General features: G+C 43.2%; 1 protein-coding gene across 2 annotated transcripts in view; it reads right to left on the reverse strand.

The window, feature by feature from the left end:
* Positions 1-126: 126 nt before the first annotated feature.
* Positions 127-22914, reverse strand: part of MAP3K3 (mitogen-activated protein kinase kinase kinase 3) — a 40893-nt gene continuing 18105 nt past the window's right edge. Inside the window, exons 7-17 of one of the 2 annotated variants that reach the window (XM_069876996.1) lie at positions 22034-22154; positions 18013-18146; positions 17078-17139; positions 15390-15457; positions 15065-15157; positions 14030-14221; positions 11505-11653; positions 9607-9738; positions 8792-8921; positions 7076-7253; positions 127-4733 (exon numbers count right to left, since the gene is read on the reverse strand). In XM_069876996.1, the coding sequence (XP_069733097.1) occupies positions 4505-4733; positions 7076-7253; positions 8792-8921; positions 9607-9738; positions 11505-11653; positions 14030-14221; positions 15065-15157; positions 15390-15457; positions 17078-17139; positions 18013-18146; positions 22034-22154 (1488 nt within the window). In that variant the 3' untranslated portion in view covers positions 127-4504. Of the gene's footprint in view, positions 4734-7075; positions 7254-8791; positions 8922-9606; positions 9739-11504; positions 11654-14029; positions 14222-15064; positions 15158-15389; positions 15458-17065; positions 17140-18012; positions 18147-22033; positions 22155-22914 lie in introns of both variants that reach the window. The other variant, XM_069876995.1, reaches the window with a different exon arrangement.

A 22914-nucleotide genomic window follows, 5' to 3' on the forward strand; every position in this document is an offset into this window, starting at 1 on the left:
GGAAAAAATTCAGTTAAGGTCCTTGGTTAGAAGGCAAGCTAGTTAATTGCCTTATTTATTTATCTTGCAGCACCATTTACACAGGAAGTAAGAGATGCTGTATTGCAAACAACCACCAAAAAAGGCTTTCATATAAATGATAACTTTATTGTAAATAAAACGATACATTGGCCTGGCTTTGCACTGCAAGCCCCCGGTCGGTATATATAGACTACTGGTTCAAGGTCTTCTGCACAATCCAGGTTAAAGCCATTTCTCCCTACTCTGTAGTTTATGTCAGACAGGTATTGATGGACATTAAAGTCCTCCTCTTAATTTCTGCATGCCCCGAGGCACATCGTCCTTTTCTAACTGGGAAATTCAGAGCTGCTCAGTGAGATTTGCCCCTAAACAAAGCTGGCATTTCAAAAACTGAAGCCCCAATACCATTAAACCACAGAGGAAACCTATTTTCTTCAGAAAATTAACAGCCTGAACACTCCCAGCATAAAGGGTGGGCACAAAGGTGACAGTCCCTGGACCATATGTATTCAAATACATAAAACCTTTCCAGTCAGCAGCTATTAAGCTCAGCACCAGTCACTGGGATCTCATTCAGCCCCACCGTACAGCTCTACGTATCTGGCCTTTGCCCACCAGAGCAAGCACGCACAGCAGGGTTACATTTTTACTGGGGTTTCACAGGTTAGCCTGGCTCTCCTGGCACTTGCAAATAACATGTCACCTGAGCAGGTACCAATTTCCCTCTCAGTCAATTTGTTTTGGTAATTAATGGTAACAGGAACCGTTTGAAGCATCTTCAAGTCCTTTAGAATACTGCTTCAAAGTTATGAAAGAAACAAATCCAACCTGCTGCAACCCAACGCCACTAGAACAGGCAAAGATCAGGTTTACTGGAGAAGAAGCAAATAACCTGGAATGCACAGAATCGTCACACCAAGACAAAAATGCCAACAGTTTGTTTCCTAACAGGCTCAGGGACAGTCAAATCTCCCACTGCCCCATGTTCCTCTCTGATGGGAATCTCAGGCATCTTCCGTTTCAGGGTAGCAGGACTCCCAAGAAGATATTTTTCTCCAAACAGAATATTCTCCATTTCTGCAGCTCCTTCCATCAAAGATCTCAATACTAAATATTCACTATATATCCCTCCCTGGAAGGAATAGCAGAGAACACGCCATGACGTTTGGAATAGACACAATAGCTTATTGTTAGCCTGGCGCTCCTCTTTTCTTTTTCCCCTAAAAAATGAGTTTATTCCCAGTTTTTTTTCCCCCCAATTCTGCCAGAATAAAGAGCCCAAATATAATTCAGCTTAGAGGTATAATTATATTTATGTCCACTTGAAACTTTTTTGCTGCCAGGGCTGTACTAGAGACTGCAGTATAAGTGTCAGTCCCAGCATAGCAGTGGACTTGGGAATCGAGATCTTCCTTTTCTATAAATCAAGAGGACTGTGAGGAAACAAAGAACGCATTTTGGCTTGGCTCTAACTTGTTATAAACCATCAGCAAATTCTCTGCAAAACCAGCTGCTTTTTTTCCTTTTTAAATTCATAAAGGCGTCAAATTTATTTCCCATCCTCCCCCCTATCCCGTAACAGTCGAGTCGATATATATAAAAATCACCAAATATGATCTTTTACGATATAAATAAAAAAAAAAAAAGTATGAGGCATCACCGTTTACATGATGTAAAAAGAGCTAAAAAAGAGCGATATAAACTACATTCATAAAAGTGCATCTCCAAACATACAAGTAATGCTTTGGCTTGTTCCTGTGCCGAATGGGTGGCATTGGGTCAGGTACTAGAATACAAGAAGTCCATGCTGGCACCCCGTGTTCTCCGTCACTGTACAATTCCTATTTACTTTCACTACTACAGAGTGGAATACAAGCGTATACACAGAGTAGGCACATTTCAGCATAGGTGGTGGGAAAGACCAGAAGCTCTGGTGGGGAGAGGACTGAGCCCATCAGTCCACGATGCTCTTTGCTCTGCTCTGGAACAGCCTTCTATGACACATATGAGGTAAAAGCCACAACAGATCCTGAGGATGTAGTTGCTTTGAAACATTAGAAGTGACACCATTTCCCTGTGCCCTGTTCTCCTGAAAGACGTGTGGGTTAGCAAGGAAAGGCCACGGAAGAAGGTCTCAATTTGGTGAGGACAAGCCAAGGGCAGAGAGAAACCTGTGCAGACAGGATCACTGCTCTCTCGATTACTGCTGTACATCTACAAGGTAAAGTGTGATGAATAAGATTCCAATCTTTGGCATAGTTAGGTGCTAGGTACAAGGCTTGAAGAGTCCTCCCAGGCCCCACAGGAGTAGAGACCACCCCACTTCTGTCCTCAAGACGACAGGAATGATTTCACACTCCTGTGCAGCACACGCAGCCATTTACGCCAAAGCAACACGATGTAAAACACTCCCTAAAACAGAGTAGAGGCGTCATACCCTCGCACCCTTTCGGTGCAAGCGACAGTGAAGTGCAGGCCAAAAATCAGGCCACGTGTGTTGATAATTTGGAATCAAAGGTCCAAGTTGGGAAAAGATCAATAGAAGTGCTCTCAATTAAATAAATCACAGAACAAGCGCTTTCTTAACAGGTATTCCCCTAAGTGCCTGCAACCTAAACAGTGCATCCTCGTAGCAGTGCAGGAGAGCCTGGAAGAAAAGCCAACAGGAGCTTGCATTCACTGGCTAAACATTGCTCTAAGTTTGGCACAGAAAAACTGCTTCAGATCACTAAAGCCTTTAAGGGCTTTTGGTTCTTTGGGGTTTTTTTAAGGGTGCTTTTTTCCCCTCTTTTATTTCAACATGGTATTTATTGTGTGCTCAAGAAGCATGGTTTCATTAAAACTTGCCTTACCCTGCTACTAGCTTTCATTTAAAAACTTAATTGTAACACGTTATGAAAGCAATTTTCAAGTTTTCTTTGGAGAGGAAGAGTGGAGGTATGTGCATCCTTAGCAGGTCTCCAACACAAGAGCAGAACATCTTCTGAGTTGCTCTACAAAGCAATATTTTAGCTAATAAAACAGTTGCTTTTCCTTGTTTCATTTCAAGCAGTTAATTTATAATTACTCCATGAATCCCCAGCACTTAAAAACTGTGGCTCTTTTATGAGTGAAATGAGAACTATCAGTGCCCCAGTCAACATGTACTGGAGGCCAGAAAGCCACCAGAAACTTGGTTCTCAGAGATGTGGTACCTGTCAAGTGTGGAATTACTTGGATATGTTTGGCTGGTACCTGTATCAGGATCTCTGGTTAAATTTAGAAATATGCTGGCATCACAAATGTTCTCTCTGGTTCGGTTTGACTCAACTTGTACTAAAGCTGACTTAAATAGGGACCTAGTATTTTATGGAAACCTTAAATGAACACTCGCACAGCTGTAAAACACAACACTGAAAGGCTGAGCTCAATTCTAACTCACCATACACAAGTAAAACTTGTGTCCAGCATATTCTCACCACGAAAACCTCAATTTTCCATTAGGAAAAGGTCCTCAAAGAAATGCATAAGCTTTTCCCAAAGTAAATTTCTGGGCACCAGATGAACTCTCTTTGGTTTGACGGAGGGCAAAAAACTTACCAGCCCAAAAGATAGGTGCAACAGAAAGCTGTTCCGCAGAACTCCCTCCCAGAAGGGTTTTGCTTAGACCCAGCAGTCCCAGGGAGATGAAGCAGAGGCATGGACTTGTTGGCTATGAGGACACTAGCTAACCAGCATTGTCTCAATGCTAGGACAGATCAAGCCTTGGAAATCAAGCTCTGGATTTTCTCACATCAGTGGAAGAGCCCTCATCTCAGGCCCTGGAGTGATTGCATTCTGCTGAAACTTTTCTGATTATCCTGACATTTAGCAAGAAAGACGTCCCTCACCCCCACCCCAAAATCCAGGGTTTCATTATAAAATACACTATTCACATACTTTTGAATCAATATTTTCTGAACACCTTCAGATGCTGAATACTTAAGAAGAAAAATATATAATTATATAGCGAGCGCATGCTCAATGACACATGGCTTTTTGCTGGATTCATGTACTATAGATGCCTCTAAAGCCCTAGCAGTCTGGAAAACAGTGACCCACACGTAGAGAGCTGGTTTGGATGGCTCTGGCACATTTCTGTTCTGAAAAAGTGTAGCTCTTGTAGTTCCCACTTTGGTTCCAATTTCTTCTACGTTCAATCAGTGAGATACTTCCATTCCCATTCTTGGGCCTGCAGAACACATGCAGCTAGCTGCAATTTCACATCAAGGTAACTAGGGCAAAAATGCAGCTCTGTTTGGACAGCTGTCGGTAGAATAAACATTAGTCCAGCAAACAAAGGTATCAGGCACAAGAGCAGACCCTAGGTTCCTTGGCATCATTTCCCCAAAGGACTAGGACGGCTGAGTTGGCATTTTGAAGATGCAGCACCACAACGGGCAGTTGCAACTAGACCAGACGGGGCACAGAGAGCCCAGCAGGAGCTGCTAGCAAGGGAGGTAATTCAGTACTGGAGCTGTGCAAACTGATGTCTGAGCAGCTCTTCAGCAGAGGGTCTGTGCCTGGCTTCCACAAAGATCTGCTTTAGAAAGTCCCGGCAATGTTCTGATATGTGAGAGGGGAGCTGGGGGTTGGTCGGTTGGGTGGCGATTTTGAAAATGGCAGCCATGGCTTCGTACTCTGCCCAGGGCGGTTTCTCCGTCAGCATTTCCACAACGGTACAACCGAGACTCCTGGAAAAGCAGAGAGATAAAAAAAGAAGTGAGAACTGCCTGACACAATGATGCACAGTGTTCAGAGAGAATTTCCAAGCAGCCAACATCGAGGTACAGCTCTGCTCTGAAAAAGAGCTATAAAATGGCTTTGTGCTCAGCAAGCCCCGTATGTGCACAGACTCAGAGCCAGACCTGCCAATGTCGCTGCTTTTTCGACTGTTGAGCTAGCAGCAAAGTGCTGAGACACGGAGGCTGGTTTCCAGGGTGGTTCATGCTGCACCGAGAATGGAGCAGGCCCATATGTCCAGCCCTCCTTTGCTCAAGTTCTGCTCTCAGTAAACATTTGCATTAACAACACGGGACAAGAGGTCGCTGAAGGAGCCATTTGACCTCACTGGTATTTCAGGTGCTGCTGGTACTGCTACATCTCAAAAGCACTTGCTGTGCTGCAAGGTAAAAACATATTTTTTAATCAAGGTCTGGTGAATCAGAGCTGGTTGACCTAAAAAAGCCATTTTGGCAAAATCCCTTCTCAGTGCACAGCCTCCAAACGCCCACAGGGGAAAAAAATCCTCTAATATCTTCACTTCACATCAAGTATTGCAGACAGTTAACAAATAATTAAAGCCTTAACAGCTAGAAACTGAGAAGGCAATAAGATAAAAAGCTAGCAGGGCAGATGGATCGTGATGTTAAGGCAGAACTCCCAGGGAAGCTAACAGGGCTCTGCAGGCTGCTTCAAGGTAGGAACGCGATTATGGGGACGGACATGGCTGAGCCACCTTTCTGAAGCAAACGTGATACCAATACTTTCACAGGGTTTCTGTAGTTCTGCAGTGATTAGGTTTTGTTCAGAAAGGATTAATTGCTTCCTCCAGGCCACAGATTAAGGAAAAGCAGTTAGTGAACTTCTAATATCCAGTCCTGTGTTTTGATCACGCTGTTCCATTTGAAAGGCAAAACTGCCTTTTCTACCTTTAAACTAAACCCTCTTTTGAAGTGAAAAGCAAAGAAAAGACATTTTCAGAGGCAAACTTGCATCCATTGCCAAGACAAGGAAGGAAAGGGATTAAATCCAGTGAATATGCAAGAAATGACTTCTTGACGAGCTTTAAAATCTAACGTGAAAATTTTACACTGGTTTCCAGCCATTTAAGACTTACTAGAAGAGAGTACAGAAAATGCAAACCATGTGTGCTGAAGTGCTGGGGGTTTGCTCAAGAGCAAGCAGGGATATATTATTGTTTAGACTGATTTATACCGTTTAAGCAGATCCGGTTTCTTTAAGATATTCAGCAAACAGCAGGAATGTTTTTCATGTCAAGTCACTCCAGCAATAACAAATAGCTCACATATTCTGCTATTTAGGAAAAAGAAAATTGGAGAGGGTCCTGAAGCAGTGGCGGAAAGCCAGGTGGCGGGATTTGTTACGTGTTTGAGCCTCTCGGCCATACGCATCCACCCTGGGACTAACTCTGCACTGGAAAATTCTGACCCCCTCGCTAAATAATGAACGGGATTGTAGGAACTGGAGTCCAGCCAACGGCAGCAACTCTTTGATGGGAATGGGCCGATGTCAGCACCAAGAGGAAATCCACAACTGCTTCAACCCAGGGGAAGGGCACGTGCTCCATTGTCTCCCCAAGCACCTCAAGTGGGAGAGTCTGCAGAACCTAACTCTTTGCATATGAGACAAATTTCAGCTATATTTCCGCTCACTGCTCCTACAGGAACTGGTGTAGGCCTTGCTTTACTGTGGAGACACAAACACACCTTTGGTTGCTGTCATTTAGTTTAATTTTATAATCTCACCTTTTCAAGGCCTCCAAAACTAACGTTTTGACACAGGACCATTTTGCTTTTTCTTTTCAATAGAGGCTGTTTCCTGGCTATGCCAATAATTGCGTGGCTAAAGTTTCCATTCATGCATACTTCAGATCACATCTGACCTGGATCTTTTGTGTTATTTCAGGTTTGAGCATCTTTCCTTTAAAGCTTTGTCAACATACTCAAATTCTATTCCTTTCATTTCCACAGTGTTATAAGCACACCTCTCATTTGGATGCTCCCTAAACAACTGCCATTCCCTATTATAAGGAATATTAAAAGGATGGAAACCTCACACCGGCAAAAGTCAGAAAACAGACAATCAGCCACCAGTTCGAGGTAGGAATGAGTGGAAATTGTTCCTGAAAAACTAAATGAGCAGTTGTGTGTTGAAATTACAAAGCAAGCAGCGGGTCGTGCCTTGAGTTCACCTTAAACTTCAAGCTGGTTTTGGATATAGGGATGACAGAATGTATATGTCTTGCTCCAGAAAAACTGTATAATGATGTATGGACAGAAAGTTAATGCCTCACCATACGTCTGCTTTTCTTCCATAGCCTTCTCCGCTGATCACCTCCGGGCTCATCCAATATGGCGTGCCAGTGACAGAGCGGATGCCTGTTCCAGACATACAGATTGTCTGCAGCCGTTTGCTGGCCCCAAAGTCCCCAAGCTTCACATTCCCAGCAGAGTCACGGAGAATATTGGCTCCTGGACAAAAAACAAAGAATTGAGACAGCTGTTTTCATGCAATCCAGCTGTTGGATCTGCAGCCTACAAAGCTGCTATCCAACCCAGAAATACCCATGCTCGTGGTATGGCCTTCCCCCCATTAAGCCTCAGGTGACCTGCTAAACATCATTTCTTTATTTCACGCTGTAGACAAGCCAATTGCTAATGGCTGCAAATGGGAAAAACTTCAGGGGAAAACACAAGGAAGTGAAGGGGGTAGGGAAATGAGAGCTGAGTCAGCACCATCATTGTTACACTGCCTGTAAACAGCTCAGCCAGGCTATGCAGGGCCCCCAAGCCAATAGCTTGGATAGCACAGAGCTGTGTGGAAAAGGATTTTATTGGGATGCTGCTTTGGTGAGCATAACCATTATTTTTTGGTCAGCTGAGTAACAGATGTAGCTAATTAAACCCCTTTGAATGCCTACAATAAACAAGTTTTTCTCCACTTTACTTGGTCTGAGGTTCTGAATATGAAGCACCAGGGAAAAAAGCAAACTTAACAGCTTAGTTTATACATGGACATAAACTAAGGCTCAGGCACCAAAGCCAATTCTTCCTCCAAAATACAATGAAGAAGCTTTCCCATGATCTGGTACATGCCTATGTGAACTCCTTTGGCCCTCAAATCAAACACACTTGTGCTGGGAGACAGCTTTATCACTTCACATCCCCACTGAAAGAGCTGAATTCAGAATAACCAGTCTGCTGATCCGGCACCGTGGAGGCAAGTTAACAGTTTGGCTTAGCTGGGTGCAAACCAGCGAATAACCCACCAGGTAAGAAATCATTTGGTAAAGAAAGAGCGCCATATGAGCAGTATACAAGGTGTTATTCAAGAATCAGCAGCTCATTTTCCTTTGCCAGCCTATAAGGGATGCAATGAAGATTTATAGGCAGGAACAAGAGGATGTTTTTCCTGCACAGAGCAACCTTCCTGGTCCCTCTAGAGCACAGAAAACTCTGTGCTGCTGCCACGTCTGTTGACGTTAACTCTTAAGGAGACTGGCTGGCTCCATGGGGTTATATTTGTAGAGGAAGATTAAGAACTAATCCCCAAGGCTCTACATGGAGCAGGCATGGAGCTCTTATGGAAACTGGTACACCTACCAGCTGAGAAACGGCACTTTGATCAAGCAGAGAGGAAAGGCAATTCACAGGGAAATAAGCATGTCTTGTGCGGGCTGTGAAAGTCAGGCGGCGACTCAGCCTCATTTTGCCAGGGTGTGAGAGAAAAAGGAGTTACAGAGGAGTGCCCCTGAGAATTAGAGACTTCCAGTCTTCCTTACTACAACCAACTGCCACACATTCATGTCCTGTAGAGACAACAGCTCAGCTTCCCTTACTCAGCTCAGAATACAACCTTCCCTAAGGCCTGCACAGGGGCAGAAGATCAAAAAGAGATAATTGAATTCAATGTTCAGAAGCCCCAGCCAGGACACTGAACTCACAACACTGTTTCTTTTCCAGAGTTCCTTTAGCACATGGTCTACATGTAAAGCACCAGCTGATCTTACCCTTTATGTCCCTGTGCACAATCATGTTGCTGTGAAGGTACGAGACTCCCTCGAGAATCTGGCGAGTGTATTTCCGGGTTACGTTTTCCGTGAGAGCACCATACGCCTTCAGCTGGTCTTTTACTGACCCCTGCACCAAAGCAAACGGAATGGATTGGTAAAGAAACGACAAACCACAAACCTTGTGGTCTCCGTTCAATTCCCACTACCTGTAACTGTGTTATACACCCAGCCGGCACAGTAATGAATTCTGGCCTCTTCTAAAGCCTTTTTGTGAGGCTCTCAGATCATCTTCCCCTGTCAAGCCCCTTTTAAGAAAAGCAAAGACATGCTTTATGGCAAAAATAGCCTAAGGAGGTTCTCTCTGCCTCCTCCATCTCTGAGCTGTGCTGGTACAACTTCTTGTGAAGACAAGCAACAGAACAGTTCAGCAGATTGGTCCAGGTCAGAAGTCCTACAGGGTCAGTTTTAGGCTTGTTTGTTGTACTACACAGCTCTGCTAATTCAGTCAGCTTGATTTACGAGTTGGCCCAAGTCCTCTAAAGCAATTTAGACTGGAAGAAAGAACTGATGTTAGTGACTAATGAAGAAAATATATTTCAAGTACAAGCTACTAAGAAAAATCCCAAAGAAGTTGTTTGGGTATAAATAAAAAGAAAGTGGTGGCTATAAAGCCAATATAAGAAAGAAGCAGACTTCACAGGGCATAAGGTAGATTACATCGTTAGGGTAATCACAGCAGCTCATAGGCCAACTAACAAAAACACTTGTCTCACTGTAGGATCTGCCCCTGTGCTGCTCGTGTCAGCTCTTACCCCTGGCATGTACTCCATGAAGATGGTCAAGGTCTTCTCTGCTCGATCCCGTAAGCAGCCATAATACTGAACAATACGTTCATGCTGGAGATTCTTCAGCAGCTGAATTTCACACTCCAGGGCACTCACTTCCTGTGGATGTTGAAGGAGAAAATAAGGTTCCAGCCCCAGGAAATATTCCATCCTCATAAATCCATCCATGTCACTGGGAGTGCGAAACCACTATTACACCGAAGATTTCTCATCCATGCCATTGGCTCACCTGACACTTGGGAAACACAAACATCACTAATACTTCATATTAATTCATACTGCATAATAAACAGGCAAATATTGGTGTAGAAGCTTTGATAGATAAAAAAAAAAAAGCATTATCATATTAGGATTTAGTACCAGAAAAGATTTGTTTCTCGATTCTGCCAGCTGAACAGCTTTAACCAAGTTGATTGAAACCTGACATAAACTCGCCTCTCACCACTAAGCCAAGGCAGTGAGTGTATTGACTATGAAAAGTTCTGAATACACAGTTACAAGATTGCTAGGAACCTTTCTGTAGGAACCTCAACCCATTAGAGAGCAAGATTATAGGTGCTAAGAATTCTTGACTTCTTCTGTTACCCAGTCCTGTTCTGATTTACACAGACGATTTTACTTGAATCAACCTTAGGAATGGCTTCCTCTCTTACTTCAAAGAATCTGCAGCTATGCACATGAAAATGATTCGCTACTTTATTCCTGCCACAGACAACAGGGTTTCATAGTGCAAAGGCAAAAAGGCTATCCAACAAATTCTGACTGAATCAGAGATGTTTGCTGCCCAGGAAAAGAAAGTATCAGGTTCTTGCTGAATCCAGGGAATGAACAGGCTAAACATCAAAGGTACCAGAGAACAAGCATTTATGGAGAAATGACAGTTTACCCCAAATCAGTCTCACTTAACTCTCTCTACTCCTGCTGCTCAAAGGTGCCAGGTTCCCTTCTCTTGCTTTGGGAGAGGAAGCAGCTCTTCAAGAGCAAGGACCTGGCTGCTGCAGAGACACATGGAACCATAGGAAGTTGTTTATTGGCCAAGTGACAGTTTAAGGTTTGGAGCTCCAGTGCCTTCAAAATGTATTCCAGCATTTTCTTCCTTGGCTCAGAGTTATTGTCTGATGTACAACAGAGACATGGTATAACTTAGAACTTACCAAGTTAGGCCTTATCTTGGCACCAATACCATATACCATATAAAATCAGAATAATTAAATCTTGGCGGATCAGTTATTCCAGCACAAAGTGAATTTGCTCAATATTGGGAAACTGGTACATTGTTAAAACACTAGCAAAGAACCTAACATGCATCATGCCAAGAGTTGTGCGCTAACTGATAATTTCAATGTGTCCCTTCCCATCTCCACTATTTCTAACACGTTGTCACATCACCATTCTTGATTAATTGATACACAACTGTTGAGTTTGTTTGGAGGACAGGAAGAACTCAGAAGCCGAACCCGGTCATTAAAACACCTGATACAGGACCTACCAGGTAAGTCCAGAAAGCGAGTATTGCAAGTGCAAAAAAAAGGTAAAAAGAAATAAGTTCTCTTTCTGGGTTTAGTTTCATTCACATCCACCTCTAACCAGGAACACAGGGCAGTCTAGTATTCAAGTAACCTGGCAACAAACCAAAAAGCTGAAATGGGAGAGCCAAAAATGAAACCAGAAAATGGATTTTAGTTTCAGGCTGAAGTTAATAATATGGAAAAGTAATTTTTAAGTGACTCTTGCTCCTCTTCACATGACCTGAAACCCTAATACAAACTAAATAAGGTACTAGCTTTTGAGGACAGACAGATACAGGCACTTTACAAGATCTCAAAGTCTGCATAGGGAATTTGAGAAGCTGCAATGAGAATTACCTTGCTTGTTTCAGGACTCTCTGGGTCAAACTGGACCTGCTTTGCTGCAAGCTCTCTGCCCGTGTCCACATCATAGCACAAATACACACGACCAAATGCACCCTGGCCCAGCAGTTTTCCTCGTCGCCAGTTTATTGGAGCACTTGGAGCTAAAAAAGAACAGTAACAATTTCTCTTTTCAGTATACTATTTAAAGATATGGTGATCTTTTCAAAGATCCATCATACTGGGATTGAAACAGATACTTTGCAGTTGAAGAAGCTCTCCCAGGAGAAGAGAGTTAGTGCCAGAACTCTAAACAGGACCTGAGAGTTCAGACTCTCAGGAACTGCTGACTGGTGTCCCACTGACATGGAACTGAGAAACATTTTGCAGTTATTTTGACAAGTTATTCAAAGAGGTTGATAAAATTTCATTCCATCAGCAGTGTGGATTCTACATCTCTGTCTTACGAGATGAGGCAGCAATTAAACAGCATCTTCCAACTCTTGGTCTGTAGTTACTACGTGCACCAGATGAAGAAGAACTGAACCACCCTTGCTAAATCAATCCCACCCAGTTGGGAATGACTGTTAAGCTTCTGGGACAGCCTGAAGGACAGTAGTTCCAAGTTCTTTGCCAACCATTGATTATTTCGGGGTTCCTTGTCCTGCAGGAAGGCCTTCACTGCAAGGATATTTCTACACCAGAAAAATTAGAAGTCATAATTCCCTACTAGAAACCGATAAGGTAGGGGTCATAACGTGAGCATGGCGCAGGAATCATCTTTACCTGCTGAACAATCACACTCCAACCAAAACATACATGAGAATCAGCTAAAGCAGCCACCTCCAATACCCCACCAGGCTATGGCAGCAGGGAATTAAGAATTCTTATTGTTCTACTGCACTGGCAAGTGTATTGCAGAAGCAGCAGTCTCCTGATCCAGAGATTAACGCCTGAGCCCAGTTTTCCAGACTGCCTTAATACCAAAACATATTACTAAAAGACCAGTGCTTTAGTTCTGAGTTTGAACACAATAGTATCAGATTCGTGCAGCGCAATACATCCAATTATATCGTATCTAAAAAGAAACTAAAAACAAAGACAGGAACCAGCCATCTGGACAGTGTGAAAATACAGAAGAGCTGAGAGATCAGCTTTGCTATGTCTAATTTAATCAGATTTACTGCCAGTTGGTGTTTTAGTGCGTTACTTACTCTGCTGCATTAAAGTCTTCATTCTGATCCTTAAATTACTGTATGGGATATGTGAAGTTCATCAGTAATTATTTACATTCCTTTTTTTTATATATATATATAAAGTTTCCCAAAAAACCAATGCAGGGATGCTATTAATACGGAAGTAAATCTTTCCGCTGAGGAGCAAGTAAAATAAATACAGACCTTAGCTAGTAAAATAACTGTAACCCACAAGCCTGACAATGAACATTAACATATCAAGAAGACAAACAAGCTTGTCTGACTGCTTTAAGAACCCTATGTATCATCTAGATCCAATCAACTTGCAGCGTTTTTCACTTCTTAGTTGCATTTCTAATGCTTTCTAAAGGAAAGATTACTACTGGGTCCTGCACTTGGGCCACAACAACCCCATGCAATGCTACAGGCTTAGAGAGCAGTGGCTGGAGAACTGCCTGGAGGAGGAAGGACCTGAAGGTATTGGCTGATAGTTGGCTAAACATGAGCCAGCAGTGGCCCAGGTGGCCAAGAAGGCCAACAGCATCTTGGCCTGCATCAGGAACAGCGTGGCCAGCAGGGCTAAGGAAGTGATCCTTTCCCTGTACTCAGTGCTGGTGAGGCTGCATCTCGAATCCTGTGTTCAGTTTTGGGCCCCTCACTGCAAGAAGGACATTGAGATGCTGGAACGCATCCCGAAAAGGGCAATAAAGCTGGCAAAGGGTTTAGAGCACAAGCTTTATGAGGAATGGCTGAGGGAGCTGGGGTTGTTTAGCCTGCAGAAAAGGAGGCTGAGGGGAGACCTCATCGCTCTCTACAGCTGCCTGAAAGGAGGTTGCAGTGAGGTGGGGGTTGGCCTCTTCTTCCCTGGTAGCCACTGACAGGACAGGGGGAAATGGCCTTAAGATGCGCCAGGGGAGATTTAGGTTGGATATTGGGAGGAATTTCTTTACTGAAAGCATTGTCAAGCACTGGAACAGGTTGCCCACGGAGGTGGTTGAGCCACAGCCGCTGGAGGGGTTTAAAAGACAAGTAGATGTCATACTTGTGGACATGGTCAGGTGGCAGACTTAGCAGGGCTGGATCAATGGTTGGACTCGATGACCTTAAAGGTCTTTTCCAACTGAAACCATCCTATGACTCTATATATATTCTTAGAAGAAAAAGAGGAGCTGTCTTACGGGTGAGACAGACTGATCTCAAAACACAGCCACGTAATTATCTGGTTTTGAATGGCTTGTTAAAATCCAGCTCTGGTAATATATTGGCTCTAGAGTTCACCTCTAAAAGTCTTTCTTCCCCACAACCCCGGGAGGCCTCATTACCACCAGGGTGCTAACTGCTTACATTTGGTGGGTATGTTCCTCTCCTGGACACCAAGGGCATTTTCGCTGTCAGCACTCCGCAGCCGCCCCCGGGGGTCCAGGTACTGCAATGCCAGGCCCAGGTTTTCTCCGTTGGTGCTTAAGGAACGACTTGAAGGAACCAAGGTGAAAAGATTCCCTTGGTGACGTCGTATCCGGGGAAACGTTCTCCGGCCTGGAGGAAAAAAGTGAAATTTTAAAACAACACACAAGCAGAAGGTAATGACTGCAGGTCGAGCAACAAAGAGAAAGAAGAGAAGAAATGTGTTCTGGTCTGTTCCCATGGAGTATAATCTACTGCCAAACAGACAAGATGCAAAAATGTAACAGCTCAGGGCTGATGCTGCTGGAGCTCAGTAAGGCCTTGGATGATTCCCAAAGCAGAAGGGAGAGAACACTTTGTAATGGCCTCAGTGTAGCACTGCAGGATCTAAACTTGCCTTCCAAGGCAAAAATCTGGTTTATGGGCTCCCATGTATGCTGCGAGGCTTGTTAACAATTAACTGCACAGACAGGATGACTTTCTAAATAACGTGCCTGGACTAGCAAATAAAAACCATAAGCAAAGATTAGGCTAACTTGCACCTCTTATAAAGCTTTGAGAAATTAATTTGCATAAAGCCATCTGATGAGCAGAGATGCGACTCTAAGTCACTGGTATATTGAGAAGACCCAGAAGCAAGTCTTGAATTGGGAATTAGCAAAGCATAATGAATCCCTGAGGGAAGAACTCACAATATATGACCATGGCAAATAACTATGTCCACTGCTCAAATCTAGCAGTCACTGATCAGCCTGGACATCCCCAGAGAGGGCAAACTAAACAAAGAATTGCAAACAGTCACCATGCGGTGCTATTTAAACGTGGCAACATGCACAGCAGTGTTAATTCCAGCACTAACTGCAAGGACCAGGGCACTTCTAGGCTCTTCAATTAGCAGTTACACTCACCCCTGGAGGTTGCCCTTGCCCCACCTTCTTTTTCAAGCCTGGAATCAAAGGTTTGAAAACAACTCACCATCGTTGTAGTCTTTGTGCTGCATGGAGACGTTGTAGCGACGAGGGTAAGTCCCACCTTTCCCCACCTTGTCATAGATCTGATTCTCGCGGTCTGGAAGGAGATGCAAAGAGAGAAGTAAGGCTCCTTCAAAAAGTATCATGACGAAATTTTCCTGTAACAGCAGTTTTTTTAGGAAGAGGTGAGTAATAAATAACTTCATAGCTTTTCTGTCAACATATCCCCAGTTCTTCTATTTACACAACCCCAGCAAGCATGGAGGGTAGCCAGCAGACAGTAGAAAATGTCTGGATCAAATAATCTTTTTTGCTGGACGCTGACATACCTGAGAACTCTTGTCTGTTATCAGGAAAGCTTTGTGCCCTTGACATCCGTGACTTCCGAAAAGAAGGACTAGTAAAGAAAGAAGGCAAGAATAAGTTTTGCTGTCTACTAGAGAGAAACCTATAGGGACTTTAAATACAAGCTCATGTATTTGCACATCAGTGATGGTGATTCTCAAATCTGTATCCCTGCAACAATTTCACGTTACATCTGCAAAGCTGAAGTTGGGCTAAGCCCCAGCTAACCAGACTATTTCCCAGTGTGAGCAGTCATCCTTTCTGTTCAGTTTGTGCCATTTATTCAGCAGCTCCCCAGCCTCTAGTTTGAGATCCAGTATTTCTTTCAGCCATCTGAAGCAGAAGATTAAAATCAAGGCTAAGAGGAAGAGCAGAACAGGGTTCAGCTTGCAGCACACTGCTCACAGGGCAGTAGAGAAGGGGGACCGCTGTCCCAGGAGGTTTACCCTGCAGGGTAAGAGCACCTCTCATGAACATTTATGTGCACTTTCCTCTCTACCAGCAGCAGATGAGCATAAACACAAACACTGCTTTATTGCTGATCCCTTGCACTTCTCCTCAATAAGCAGGGCTCCTTAGACAAGCCTGAGGACAGCCCCTTGTTCAGCAGAAGGCCTTTAACATCTCTTAAGAGATTACACAAACTCTCCTTTGTGCCAAAGCCATTTTAATTGCACTCTTTTTTTGGTTAATCAGTATAAACGGACTGAGTCTGATGCAGCTTTCAGACTCCCAAATGAGATTCCTTTCCTACACAAAAGACAACAGCTTCCCCAGATGATGCCCACTCCTACCAAGGAGTAACTAGGAAGGCTTTTTTATTTCCCCACCTTCCACTTAGGGTAGGGAAAGGGGAAAGAAGGACAGGTAACCACTTAGCAACGTCTCCACCCCCAAATAAATGAATGCAGGCATACGTACAGGTTAACTAAGCACTTCCTTCTAACTCCATGAACTAGAGGAATTAAATGGCTACAAAACCAAACCTCAAATGCCTGGCATAAAAGCACACACTACCTACAGGAATCAGCTTGGAGGAATCTTAAAACCACGTGGAAGCCAAACATTACAGGTGCTGGGAAACCACAGTTGCAGTTCAAGTCAATAGGACCTACGGCTGCCCACCAACACCTCATGCAACACCAACAGCAAAGAAAGGGAAGAAAAAGATCTAGAGCACCAGACTACAACAAACTCTTCATCAAAAGAAGTGGTCCACATTTACCTTTGGAATTAATATTATATCCTGCAGGACACAGGCATCTAGTATAATAATCTATTTCTGCAGAAGAGGTTTTAGAATAGGTTGTTGTTTTATTTTTCTAAATGAACAAGTAGAGCCTTGTCTAAAAGAGATTTAAATACCCTGCAGCCAGATGTTGTCGGACTGCAGGCTCCACATAGACAGCATGCTTTAGAACTCTGAATTTATAACATACAGCTACTGAAGCACCCATTTGTTGATGTATGGTTTTGCCAGAAAATAAAACAGCCTTAAGACATAGTTACCTCTCTCTAAGAAATATATTGGAATATAGGTAGGAAATAAGTTCCTATTTCTCTCAAATAAAAGTTATGAAATGGAAAACACTCTTTTGCATAAGTACAACTGGCATTTCAATTTGAGCACTTAAATTCCTACCACATTGTACATTTGTACCTGTCTGCTGACCTGTCCAAGGACTGACAGCTTCCAGACACTGAGTTTTCAGCACTGCTTAAAGGGTCCAGCATCTGCAACACAGAAGAAAACAATCAGTTCATAGAATCATAGAGTGGTTTGGGTTGGAAGCCCAGCCAGTTCCATCCCCCTGCCATGGTTCAGGGACATCTTCCACTGGATCGGTTTGCTCAAAGCTGCATCCAACCTGGCCTTGAACACCCCCCGGAATGGGGCAGCAACAACTTCCCTGGGCAACCTGCTCCACTGTGTAGTTCCAGTTCAGTCTAATGCCTGAAAGAGGCTGTGCAAAAGGATGAGAGCCCACTACTGCTTGCTTGGAGGACATCCAGGTGAAGAGGGCAGGCTAAAGCTATTTAGAATATTCATTTTTCCTTTATCTCCCACAGAAATTAAGGACATACCAAATTTGAGACATTGCTTCAGGTGGTGAGGGGCTCTGCTGAGAAAATGAAAGTTTCAGTCAGCCTTGTGCTGTATTTTGATCCCAACTGGCTTGGGATCAGGAGCAGAGTCTCCGCTGGTGCTACGCATCGCTGCCTCCACCTGCACATTGCCCTCTGGCCTTACTTCCTACTTTTTTGAATGGAGAGTGCAGTTTCAGATGCAAGAGGGTCACATGGACCCGCTAATGGGAATCCTGAGCAGAAAAGCGTGATACACACCAAAACTGCTCATTCAGAGGTGGAGAGACAATGCCCAGCATGCATGGTAACTGCTTCTGGCAGTCCAACAAAGGCTTTAAACTTACACAGCTACGAACAAGCACAGCTTCAAGGTAGTTTCAAGGAACAAAGCAGCACTAGCAGGCGCCAATACAATCAAAGTCATAATACTTCGGAATGAAAAAGAGGGCCTGGAGAGCAGCAGTGAGTTCCTTAACAGGTGGACTTACTTTTTTTTTTCACACTACTGCTTATACTTACACACTGTTCATTGGTTTCTGGGATGAATTCACCTTCACTATTTATGCTGGTGTAGGAACCTTGCCGAGCAATGCGCTGTTGCCTCTCTGGAACATACCCAGGAGGTGGTGAACTTCGGCCTGTGCTCTGGGAACCTGGGCCAGAAAGGAGGACATTTTTGATATTTATGTTTACTGAAATGAGGCAGCACAAATCTGTACACAAAATACAAATATTCACATCTAACATTAGACGTCTATGATCACAGCAAGTCAAGCGAACCTTACAGTCTGGACAGAAATGGAACCAGGAGGTTGAACAAGTAAATCACTCAACAAGTAATTGTATTGTTGTTTTAGGTGCTACAAGATTATTGGTGAAGCTCCTAACAGAACAGCCACCTATTTCTAACCTCTTCCATTCAACCTTCTAAGCATAATTTCTGTATCTCAGGAAAGGCAGACGACTCCAGGAACTGGGGTTTTGGGCATGAACTTCACTTCTCTGCTAATCTCCAATAAGGAAAACACTTGCCAGGACAACCAATCTTCTGTCTTGATTATAAGTTTCCTTGCTAAACTAGTATCATTTACCTCAAGTGACTGCACTATCGCTGCTAGTCATCATCAGCTGAGTTAATTATACCGACACTGAGCCACTTCAATATCACATGGAAGTGTTGTTACCTTTGTAAATAACCCCCAAATTTCTGGTTTACTGTGTGAAAAATCAAACAGTAGGACCAGTTTGGGTGGAAACACATGGAGGTCAATTCTGCAATTCCTGATAATTAGATGAGATAGCTAGATGGACGGAGAGCACGCCTAGGGGGCAGAGGATGAGAAAAACATTTTACCCATCTGTTAACAGCACTACCTACAGAGTTTCGTTGTGCTACCTACTGAGAGAAACTTCTCCCCTCCCTTGCAGCTCTCAAAGAAGATGATACTGCAGAAACAGGAAGATCCCAAGTCCTTTTTTGCAGTGACCTAACCACCTGCAGGTCCCACCAAGTCACACTGCAAGCTTCAAGAAACACTGTGGTCTAATCAGCCTACTCAAGGTCACCCATGAAGTCAGAGACAGCATTTTAAGATCAGATCTCAAGCTGTGCTCTTTATGATGTTGTCTTTAATTAACTGTGTGTATTCAGGTGCTGTGAAAGATGGGTGAAGATCAGCAAATACTCTCCCAAGGAAAATATTTTCAACAGAAGTAATAAAGAGCACAGGCAAACACTGGCAGAAGCAAACTGAAAACTAGAGCATGCACCTTTTAAGGACTGCAGAGGAAAAAAAATTAAATGCCAGCATGGCTTAGAGTGCATGGAGGGAGTGAATTACAACATGCAAAAGAAATAACCTATTGCTTAGAGGTACCACCTGATTTTCCAAGCAGCTCTGTGTGCTCACGTGACATTACAAGCCAACTGGCATGGAGATAAACAAGAGAGCGTGCTTTGGGGCTGTGCAGAGTCACGGGAGCACTTTCACTCTTTCCGATCCAATGCCACGGCCAGCCAAAGGGAGCCCAAGTCCCGCTGGCATCGGCCCAGCTGCTATTGTGAAAAGGCCACCATCACTGGGCAGGAAAAGGAAGTCAGCACTAAATCAATGTATATCAAAGGAAATGAGTGGAAAAAACACAAGCGCTGCCAGAATGCTTAGCTACTTTTTTTTTTTTTTAAAATAAAAGTTATCTTTACTTCCAAACCTCTGAACTGGTAGCAGCAGGCTTGAGGCCCGTCCACTTCAGAAGATGGGAACACACAGATCTATCTCCTGCATGTAAATAACTTCGGCGAACGCTGCTTTCGACTTTCATTGCATGATGTGGTACGAACAGGAAAGTCTCTGAAATGCTAGGAAACAGGGGTATGTTCCTTTTCCAAATCAAAGATAGGAGAAGAGAAGGAAGAAAGAACTGATTCAAGACTGAGCTATTGCCAAATTACCATCAGACCTCCAACAGAACTCTAACTCTTCTGGACCTCTTAATAATTTAACAGTCTGGAACTCTGACATGTTCAGAAAACAAAACCTGTGTTTTCTTGATTGATGAATGACTGGCTTATCAGAAAGTGTCCATAAGCTGGGATAAGAGGAAAGAGTCTGTACAACTGGGATACAGAAGGAGCCCCTTATTACTAGACACCTTACCCATCGCAAGCACTTGGTATGGTCTATTAACCCCGGCATCATTATTTGGGTACCTCAGAACACCAATAAAGGAGAAAGAGTTCTTTTTTTAAAAATAAAATATTTTTGGCAATGAATTTGCCTGTGAAATGTAGCATTTAGATACACATGGATATCACTGTCTTCTTCAAAGGACCGAGGAATGTTGCTGTTCTTATGCATATTAACTTCAAACTATTAAGGATGTGAAAACTTTGTCTCAGTTTCAGTCACATATTTCACAAGCTTTCAGCACTTCTTTGTTTGTTTGCTTGCTGCTTCATAAGAGCAAACTGTATAAAAGAGGATCAACAGACTCTAGACAGGAGACAAACAGGTTTGCTAGAAAAGTCTAGTATTGAGAACTACTGAGTTAGTTCAAGTGCTTCTCTGCTGAGCTTTCTCTCCCAGTTACCTTTGGTCAAAACAGCATGGGTCTGACTCTGGTTTAGATCCCTCAATACAGAGACTGTTCTAGTTTAATGGGAATTATTATTTGACACTAACATTGCATTGCAAATACTGATCTAAAAATCCTGCAACGATTATGTCTCTATAGTTAAACTGAAGCACTCCTTTTCTACAGAGAGAGTTGGTTTAGAATTTGGAAACAAGACAACTCTGACATTCCCAGCTCCTAGTACTGCTCTTGTGATTTGCAGCACCTGTCATCTGAAGCATGAGGTCTGACAAGCCCCAAAATAGCTGCTGTAACCAGCTGTCCTCTGCTTCCGTTTCCAGAAAAATTTAGCTTTTCTCACTTCTAAAGAAAAGTCATTTACACTGAACACCAGTTTAGGCTCCAGCCTTCACATTGCAGATCCCTATCAATCACTCACCTTCGTCCTGCTCTTCCACTGCTCAGAGATTCACACCAAGCAGCCAGATTCTAAACCAAAGAATTTTTTTTTTTGGACCCATAAGTCTTTGAAACAGTTTCAGATGTTTAAGTTTTTCACGTGAAAAGTTAACAGCTTTGAACACACTTCAATGACAGAGCTGAATAGTTATACAGGGGGTTATCAATGAGAAATTGGGATGACTCAGACAAATCTACCACAGATAGAAGTCATAAAACCCACAGGAGTCTTACATGGATGTTTCCACCAAATAGGAGTTCACTAAGTGAACAGAAACACAGAAGAAATGTGACAAAGGTACACATCGCTCCGACTTTTCTCCTTATATTTTGTGCAGCTGTATCAGCCCTGTGCTCTACTCACCCGGTAACGATGAGAGCAAAAGGTTAGGGAACTTTGTATGTAGGGCTCCGATTAGATCAAAAAATCACAGAACGGTTTGGATTGGATGACCATGAAGGTCATCCAGTTCCAAACCCTCTGCAGTTAGCAGGGACACCTTCCACTGCATTAAGTTGCTCAGAGCGTCATCCAACCTGACCTTGAATGCTCCCAGCGAAGATGCAGCCACCATCTCTCTGGGCAACCCCTTAGATAGGCAGTGGTAATTCCTGTGCTACTAGTAAAATGCTTGGTTACAGGAGTGAGGACAGATTCCAAAGCCCAAGAGGAAAAGAAATAAAATCAAACCTAGCTCTCATGAACTGGAACTGCCAGTCTAAATAAAAAGCTTAATGGACTCACGTAAGCTTTCCAAATTCCTAACCTCAATGAATCTGGCTTTAGGACATCCCCTTTAGCCGCTCCTCAGCTGTTCAACAACTTAGTAAGGAACTTTGAAACATTCTACTGTAAACATATTAAGAGCTCTTGAAAACGAACTGCCTTGTCCTAAAATAACCTTTCAATTTCTCATGGCTTTCATAAAAGCTATACCATAAACACTAGAGCCCAAAAGGTACCTTTCACAAAACAAAGACAAGCAGAAGTGGCAAAAATACTCACTGACAGACAGATGCCTACTTCTGGGTTCTGGCTGCTGATAGGGTGTGTTCACATCCCCCACAGATTGGGAAGTTTTAATCCTGACTTGTTTGGGCAGTCCAGAATGGGGTGAAGAACTGGTCTGTTGGGTAAAATGAAATAAAGAATAAAATATATATATGTGTAAAATGAGACTAAGGAGCTCAAGCAGTCTGGTCACAGTTTCAAAAATATCATTATGTTTTAGTAGCAAGAAAGTAGCTGTGAAACAGTTTCAGAGTCTGAAATCCTATTAACTTCACAGAACACAAACAATAAAGGCAGCAAGAGAGCAAGCTTCACAATTACTGTGTAAAACAGGAGTCGATCAACTATAGCATGCTATCCTCCAGCCTCAAATCAAATGCACGGTTTACAAGTCTTGATGTTTGCCTTCCAACAGCAGTGACCTACAAGAAGAGGCTCATGTCACTCTCTGAGACCAGACCATGGAAGAACCTACAATTTCAACCAGCCCCCTTGGCCAACAGAGGTAAATTACAAATCCTCCACTCTTTCAGAAGCACTTAGATAGCAACTTGACTCCTGGCAATTTTTAAAACAGTAAATTGACAATTTGGACTGTCTAAGTGAAAGATTCCCCATAGAAATTAACTCTGACTTCTGAAAACTATTTGAATGTGACTGGCAAGCAAAGTGTGAGGCCACACAATCAAAGAAGTAAAGTATTGAATTCTTGTTCATTTAACAAGCACATACAACTGTATGCAAAGTACGGAGGGAGCCTAAATGGCAAACCACTGTGTTGAATTTAAATTACATAAACTCTATTCATGAAAGCTGAATAAAGGATGCAGAGGTCACAACTTTTATGTGGACAGTCTGGCTTTAGTACTCTAGTT

The sequence above is a fragment of the Phaenicophaeus curvirostris genome, chromosome 26 (genome assembly GCF_032191515.1).
Source record: "Phaenicophaeus curvirostris isolate KB17595 chromosome 26, BPBGC_Pcur_1.0, whole genome shotgun sequence".
Classification (NCBI taxonomy): domain Eukaryota; kingdom Metazoa; phylum Chordata; class Aves; order Cuculiformes; family Cuculidae; genus Phaenicophaeus; species Phaenicophaeus curvirostris.